The sequence below is a fragment of the Crocuta crocuta genome, unplaced genomic scaffold (genome assembly GCF_008692635.1).
Source record: "Crocuta crocuta isolate KB4526 unplaced genomic scaffold, BGI_CrCroc_1.0 scaffold216, whole genome shotgun sequence".
In the NCBI taxonomy this organism is placed as follows: domain Eukaryota; kingdom Metazoa; phylum Chordata; class Mammalia; order Carnivora; family Hyaenidae; genus Crocuta; species Crocuta crocuta.
In genome coordinates this window covers 7,785,120-7,793,733 of record NW_027531504.1, presented here as the reverse complement: position 1 = coordinate 7,793,733, position 8,614 = coordinate 7,785,120, and the positions used below count along the sequence as shown (strand labels likewise).

Here is an 8,614-nt window from a genome sequence, read left to right as displayed (position 1 = left end):
CAGCAGAATAATAAGGTCCTGTAACTCACGAATAGCAGATACAACCACGAACCTAAGTGCATGCATCTCTGTGGCTAGCAAACCAAGTCTCCACTTTTATCTTTCGATAGTATCCATGATTTGGAGAACTTTACTAATTGAATCTGGTAGTTTCAGTGATTTCATTAGGTTCAGAATGATTTAGTGGTGTGATCACATTGTTGAATTCTGAATTCCAAGAGTGTTTACAAAGGCTGTCAGCTGCTTTTTTTGGTGGTACAATGTGTACCCCTAATAATTTTGATGAAATTAAAAAATGAGTGGGTCTTGCAGGTGCTGTTGGTGAGTAGCAGTCGGTACCCAGACCAGTGGATCGTCCCGGGAGGAGGAATGGAGCCAGAGGAGGAGCCTGGTGGTGCTGCCGTGCGGGAGGTTTATGAAGAGGTGAGATGAATAGTAGTAGCTGATTTGCTCTCCTTTCACATACACTGTGTTCTGAGCTTTACAGTGTGTTCTGTGTGGCTCTTTGGCTACATGCACAGAGAAGCAAGGCAGGTCACGAGTGCTCTCTTTGTTGTCTGATTCAAGATTTTTAAACGGGTGGCTAGAGCTAGCATTTTGTTAAGCAGGTATTTGTCGAGCCTGGTAAAAGAGAGCTAAAATCCAGGTAGAAGTTCCCCAGAATTGTGTAACACACAATTGTATAACAGACAATAAACCTGATGAGTGTAGAACAGGATGGCCCTCAGAGCAAGGTTAATATTACACTGTAAGGCACTGCAGGAATGCTCAGAGACATTAATCATGTGCTGTAACTTTTTCAAATGAGTAAGAAGCAAATTGCTTTTATTCTACTTGTTTTGTCTTAAAGTTCAGTAAAATGTGACATGCGCACACATGCACAAAAGCATGAGTGGCTTGTCTTCTTACAGCTGATGATAGAACTTGCTTTTTACTCAGACAAAACAGCATTGATTCTGCCGTAAAAGTTACTGAACAGCAGTTTGGGTATAAATGGGAAGCAAATGTGGATGTTCCCGTTGGGTCTTGGTGTGTAGTTGGAAAGGTTTCAGAGCGGCCTTGAAGGATGAGCATCTTCCTGAGGGAAGGGCACGTCCTAGATAGAAGCGGCAGCAGGCACTGATGCAGTATTGACTACCGTGTGGATCTAAATGGGCGCACACGGACATGGCCGTCAGCCTGTTACCTGTTACAGTCCTGGTAAAAGTAACGAGGACTCTGTAGTAGGAGAGGAACCTATAGGGAGGATTGTACCTCAGAAGCCATTTGAAAAAAGAAAGCAGAGGGGGATTGATCAGTTCACACAGAAAGTCTGTTTTCATTCATGAAGTTTGTGCCAAACTGGTAGAAAGTCTAATTTTTGGTCAATCCCTGTCATTTCTTATAAAATAAATGACAATCTGATTAGTCTGAACTTGTATATGGAATAAATTAAACCATGTTGTATAGCAAACCACAGGTCATGAATCTTGGCATAGTCAAAAAAACTTCAAGAGGGTTGTTATGGAAGGGTCTATTGTGTTAGATCCTTGGGGCAAAATAGCTAGAAAATAATTTTCATGTCAACTGTCTAACAGTTTTACACTGCATCTTTTTTTTTTTTTTTTTTTTTTATAAGGCTGGAGTCAAAGGAAAACTAGGCAGACTCCTGGGCATATTTGAGGTGAGTTACAAAAGTAATCCTTGCTAATGAAAGAATTAATGATTCTTTCCTAACCGGCCAGATAATCTAGCAGCAGCCCAAGCTAGACATTCCTCTTAAAACTATGACTAAGCAAGTAAATTATAAGGATTAGGAAGGAAGTAAAAGTTACTTAACTTTCATATGCCATCAATTGTGTGCAGCATTATAATTACTTCTATATGACAGTACAGTCAGAGAAGGACTTCTCTCTTGGTTTGCTGTACATTGTTTAGGTATAAACTTTTTAGGAGGTACAGTGTCCTCAGTCATTATCACTGAAGGGCTTAGGTCTCTTGTGAATACTGTCTGGAAATGTGTCCTGTGCCTATAGTGCATAACATGTAGATGATACACAAATACTGACTTATCCTTAGAGGACTGTATGAAGGTAAAACACTCAGATACAAAGAACAGATGCTAAAAGCATAGAATTCTCCTGTAATCTATTATTACTCAAGTCAGAATGGAATTTGTGGAGGGAATTTGGAATTGGCAGTTATTCTACAGAAGGTAAGGAGAAACATGGTCAGGTCATGAGACCCAAACTATTCTCAAATATATTTTCTTCCAAGAGTCAGACATAGATACATGGTATACCCGACACATTGTGACAAATTTTTTCAAGATAATATTGAAGTGTTAGTTCAGTCCTTCTGGTAGAACTATTATAAATTTTATTTTTAAGGCTTTTTACAGAATTCAGAAATTCAGATTGTGTAGAACTTGGTAGAATTGATGACTCCCAAAATACAGTGTTAGCAGTAAAGTTCTTAAGTTAATATTCAAGCTTTCCCAGAATTCAACACTTGCCTTACCCAACAGCACCATCTTCTGGTTGAACTGAAATATACATTGAAGGTTTTCTGTAATTCACAATAGCCATGGTACAAATAGCACATTGTCAATATGCTGGTAAGATTTTTGAAGAAAACGTCTCACATTATAAATAAAGCTTATAACATAGGAAGATAATAGTATTAACTGCTTTACAAATGCTATTTACATTTCACAGAATCTGAACAGAAAACAGTAATCAATGTACCTTTCCCCTTAGAAAATATAACGGAAAATTAGCATTATCCTGCCTATTCACCCTGGTGATTTCAATGAATTTTTGAACATAGAATAATAAATGCATTGATTTTCCAGATATAGAGATAAGACCATGGGTTCTTAATAATAATGGGTAGTAATGTTTTATGTGAGAGATGCCTTTCATTTTTTGCTGTTCCCATTCCTTTCCAAAGACCTAATAATGCTGTTTGAATGGAGTGTAGTACTCGGATTGTTTGTGGTGGAAGAAATTGGGGCAATTATCAGGCTACCTGGTTGCCTCAGCCAGTAGAGCATGTGGCTGTTGATCTCAGGATCATGACTTCAAGGCCCACATTGGACATAGAATTTATTTTATGGGTGGGGGGGGAGGCCTGGGTGACTCAGTTGGTTAAGGTCTTGACTCTTGATTTCAGCTCAAGTCATGATCTCACAGTTTGTAAAATCGAGCCCTGCGTCAACCTCTGCACTTGCTTGGGATTCTCTCTCCTTCTCTCTCTGCTCCTCCCCTGCTCTCTCCCTCAAAATAAACAAACATTTAAAAAAAAAAAAAATTTAAAAGATGAGGCAAGTCCTAGACTATAGTAAACAGGCTAACTTAAATTGAGTTGAAGGTTAGGGAGACCCTTCATTTTAAGACCAACCTGTGTTTAATTTTCACAACATGGCAGTTTTAGTATGGTTAAAAGTGGAGTTTCAGCATATAGGAGTAAAAGATAACATTCCAGAAATAACTAACACATTCTCAACCTTGGTTGCACACAGTTCACCTGGAAGATTTTAAACTACCAATACTTAATCAGTGTCATTAACAAACATGTGCATTGAAATCAAAGTGCTAAAGGTCTGTTATGGGGAGCTGATTTCAGCATTTTAAGTTGTTTTGTGTTACACAGAACTCACTTCGTGCTGGGCTAGACAACCGCGTATAGTTGCCTATGTGCTAGTGAGCAGTACACCACAGCTGAATTCTTCCTCTCAGAAATGTGTGAGGGCTAGTTCCTGTAGATTAAAATGCTTTTCTTTTTATATTCAAGCAGAACCAAGACCGAAAGCACAGAACATATGTGTATGTTCTTACTGTCACTGAAATATTAGAAGATTGGGAAGATTCTGTTAATATAGGTAAGTTCCCTTGCCTTTTGCTGTCCAGAGTCTCTTAATTCCACTACTACGCACTTGGATACAGTTTTCATCTTAAATTATTTTGGGTTACCTTTTTTTTTTTAAGATCAGTATGTCCACATTTGCATTACCTTAAAATTCTTCCCCCAATATATTTATTGTCTAAGCGATTCCAAAAGCAAAAAAGTCGTTATTTATTGGGGAGGAGTGAGGGGCATTGGTAAAGGATGTGGCTTAGTTTTTTATTTTTGTTTTTTTAATGACTTTATACTGACCAATGTCATACTGTTTTCTAGGAAGGAAGAGAGAATGGTTCAAAGTAGAAGATGCCATCAAAGTTCTCCAGTGTCATAAGCCTGTACATGCAGAGTATCTGGAAAAACTAAAGCTGGGTTGTTCGCCAACCAATGGAAATTCCACGGTCCCTTCCCTTCCAGATAACAACAGCTTGTTTGTGACTGCGGCACAGACCTCTGGGTTGCCATCCAGTGTCAGATAGAGAGGTCGGGGCAGGCCTCCCGTGTGCAGTGAGAGGTCTCTCTTTTCCTTGGCAAACATCTGAATGATGCCTGCAAACTGTCTGAATTTGCCATGCAGGATTTTCAAACAATTTGCATGTTTTTCAGATGTTTTCAAATCTTTTAAAAAAAAGTGTAAAATATTTTAATAAGCCAAAGCCATGTGAAATTTTTTTTAGATGCCTTAACTGTGCCCCTAGCCCCACCCCCCATTCTAGTTGTCATTTTTTCACAGCATTTTGTTCAGTTTTTTGTCCATTAGACGTCAGTCTGTGGTTTTTGTCAGATCACCTTACTTGTGGGCATATTTCCCCTCTAAATTATTCTCTCATTCACAGCATTAACATTTTCAACAAATTCTGTTGTGGAGACTTATGAAAATAATTGATATTAAAGGAATCTATCGGCCCATAAACTTGTTTCATAGGACACCGTTTTAATTCATAAATTCTAGACTTGGACTCTGCACGGTTCCTAACTGTTTTGACAAAGGACTTACTTCACTATTTTCAGGAATTTATCAACTCATGGGTCTGTTTTCACAACTGGTATTATGTCACTAGCTACCTGATATGGCCAATCCCCCCCAACCCCCACCCCAATAACTCAATAGTCCTTTAACACAAAGTCTAACTATATATAGAGTGACTTTTAGAGAGGTGTAGTAAAAAGGATGCACACAGTAAATACATCTTCTCATGAAAAACTGTATTCATGGAATCAGAATTCGCATGCTAGGTTGCCAGTTCCCTTTATCCTTAATCTCTACACAGAGTACTTGATTGAGAACCATAATACCCTTGATGTAAATTCCTTTAAAAAATATACTTCCAGTGTTTGAATTTACTGACCCCTCTTCAGTTAAACTTGCTGGTTACTAGTAACCACAGGATTAGAGTCTAGCCTCAAATGCTAGTCAGTGGTGACTGCATCCCAGTTGAGTAAAATGGCCTTCTTACTGTTCAGCTGTTATAGACTTAGATGACTAGGACACCTCAGAACGTCTCATCTGTTATAGGTTGCCAATAAGTACTTTTTATCCTATAACTAAGTTTTGGGGCACTAGAATGTACCTGAGCTAAGAATTATTTTGTCTTAACATTCGTCACTCGTCTTTATACTCAGAATCAAGAATCCCACTGAAAAACACATAAAGTACCCTGTCTGAAACTCCTGTACTACCCCCACCGTCAAGTCACAAATGAGATGGGAGGAAAAACAAACTTTGAATAAGATACGGGGCTGGGAGGTGAGTGAAAGATCTTTATGTAGATGTTAGCCTTGTAAATACTGTAACTGGTGAGTATAGAGTAGAAAGTAAGCATAGTTGTACATTTGTTCCACAAATTGTTAACCTTTAAAGATATAATTGCTGCTAAAATAGAGTGCTGTTACACTTAAGAAAAATCAGTGCCATTGTTCTGAAAAAGATCTTGTGCCATAAATGCAGCTGAACTAAATAGGAGCATTAGTCCACAAATTAATGCTGTCAGGAATGAGTAAAGTAGAAGAACTTATAACCAATGACATTTCATTTGAAATTATGTAGTGTGATCGAACATACATGATCATCCAGAATTTTTATATTTTTCTTTGGACAGATGTTATCCATTCTGGGTGTTTTTAAAGAAACATTTTAAATCCACAGATTGACACTTTCTATCAGTCTTCAATGGACTAGATTTTTTTTTCAGTAATCTGAAATTTCTTTAAATTATATACCCTAACAGCAGAAAAACTGGATTTTGTATATAAAACTGTCCACCTGAAATGCTGTCACAAGTAATGGGGGAGGGGGTTTCTTGTACATGATATTCTTAGTGGTAATAATGCATGAACGTATTTTATAAACTCTTGGACTATGTATTTGACATGTAAGATATGTACAGTATTAATGTCTGCCACCTCTTAAAAGTGAGCCTATAAATATTGTTGTATAATTTTCTTTGGTCAAAAGCATTTGAACTAAGTAGTGCCACTCGGGTCAGGATTTTTCTTCAGTGCCATTTAGCAGACCAAGTGTCTTTAGTCTATGCAACTAGCAAAAATGTGTAGGACACAACAGAATACAGTTGTCACACTTTGAATTTCACATGAGGGATTCACTATTCTTCTGGAACCCAGTCTAGCCCTACGATTTCTGTTAAGAGAAAAAGCCTACATTTTCAGGCTGAACAGTTTAATCTACTACAGGTAACAAATAGTGTCTACTATCTCAACCCTCCAAAGTTTAGAGTGTTGGGGAATTACTTGTGCTTTCTGTGGGATAGTTGGATAAAATTGGCAGCTAAATTTTTCAGTCCCATGTGCCTCCTAAATAAAAGAAATAACTAGGCTACAAGTTGACTTGCAGACACAAAGTAGCAACTATCCTGAATTGTTGGGGAGTTTTGTGTGTGTGTGTTTCATTTTGGTTTTTTTTTTAATAGGTGAAATTTTCCAACAGGCACATGCCAATTTTCTGTCAATCACAGTTGTATAAAGTAGCAAAACTGAAGGGATGGGGGGTGGAAATGATTGTTGTATACACTCTAAATTGCTTTGCATGGTCTCATGTGAGATAATTGGTGTAAGAATCTTGACTTTTTTATATTTGGAAACCAAATAAAAATGGAAATAAATTATCTTTTTCTTTAACATAACTGAACATAGTCCAAGTTGAAAACTTGTTTGGCACTCCATTGTGAAAATTTTACCCTAAGTAATCTGCTAGAACATGCTGCAGATAACTTTATATATTACCATCACTTAGTTGTTTTAGAAGGGTAACTGGTTAACCTTGCTCACCGTTGTATTTCCCCAAAATACTGTTTACCCAAGACCAACTTAAGAATCCTGAAAAAGTTCCATTCAAATCTCATTTGGCTTTTGACTAGGATTATTAAATGGGAGTGGGGGAGAGAGGGAGCCTGGCATTTTCCAATACTGTCTTCACACTGACACAGGAATTCTCTGCAGGCTCTAAGCTGAACTTCGTAGACAAAAATGGCAGGACTAAATGCTAGTTGAGTTTATTACTCAGCAAAATGGGTGGAAGTGGGAATGTCCTACGGTGGATTCAGTCTCCAATGAAGTTTCTAGCTAACACTTTGTCTCATAAATTCTTAGTGTTTACCAGAAGCTGTGCAGTAATTAGCAACTGCTTTATGCCCAGCATTGTTGCTTATACAGAGTACATTTACCCTCAAGAAGCTTACAGTCTAATGGAGTACAGATAAGTGACTTGTCTAGGTGTTTGCTTACAACAAAAGTTCCTAAAATGTATTTCAAGGTGTTACTTTTTTTTTTATGACTTACATGCACCATCTACAAAAGCAACATTTTATTTGATAATGTAAATCCCCCCCCCAATACTTAGCAATATTTTATGTGGAGCTATAGGGGAAAAAAAATTCAGGTTGAAAATAATCTCATACCTTACTTTTAATACCTTCCTGACTAGTGCCATCAGCTAAATAATAGCAGTAAGGTAAGAAGGCCTCTAAGGCCTTTCAGCATTGCATTACACAAAAACCCAAATTTATTCAAAGGCTCAATGTTCTTTTTGCCAGATGCCAGCCTTGATTTCTCTATTTTGCTGTGATTCCAACTAATTATCCCCAAAGTTACTCTTCCACTTGTGGAATACTAACTATCCTCTGGACGTATTTCCTGGTTATTAAAACACTAATGACAATATTATAAATCTGTTTTTCTCAATCCAGAGATTTTGGCCTGAGCTGAAATCAAAAGTCAAGCACTTAACTGAGCCACCAAGGTGCCTGTTTTTCTCAATTTTTAATCAAACTCATTCCCTGAAAAAATAAAAATGAAATTAAAAGAATACTTTGACCATTAATGTGTATCAAGAACCTAAAAACCCTACCTCTTGATCAAATTATTACACTAGGAATCCAACTCCTCTCAGGAATGTGGACAAAGATTTCTGTACCAAGATTAGGCAACTAAAGTGAGACATGGAAATAATATACTCATGCCTACAGGGGCAATGTTTAATAAGTAATATATCTATGTAATGAAATGTTATGCAGCCATAAATTACATGGGGGTCAGGTAAGGATCTGTGCTTGTAAATCAGAATTGCCTCCTGGAGAACTGAGTAATACCCATCAAAATTTTAAATGCCTATGAACCTCTGACCCAACAGCTTCACTTCTGGGAATCTAGTCAACAGAAATCGACAAACTGCACAAAATATGGTTAAAGGTGCATATTACACACTTTGTAAAACTGA

General features: G+C 37.5%; 1 protein-coding gene across 2 annotated transcripts; it reads left to right on the top strand.

Annotated features, from left to right (window-relative positions):
* Positions 1-289: 289 nt before the first annotated feature.
* On the top strand, positions 290-7,022 carry NUDT4 (nudix hydrolase 4). 2 transcript variants are annotated; one of them, XM_077772155.1, is made up of 4 exons: positions 290-423; positions 1,619-1,663; positions 3,778-3,862; positions 4,159-7,022. In XM_077772155.1, the coding sequence occupies exons 1-4, from the start codon at positions 370-372 to the stop codon at positions 4,359-4,361; spliced, it is 387 nt and encodes a 128-aa protein (XP_077628281.1). In that variant the 5' UTR covers positions 290-369; the 3' UTR covers positions 4,362-7,022. The 2 variants fall into 2 exon arrangements, with proteins under 2 accessions (XP_077628281.1, XP_077628280.1); XM_077772154.1 differs by having other exon boundaries at positions 3,775-3,862.
* Positions 7,023-8,614: the final 1,592 nt, after the last annotated feature.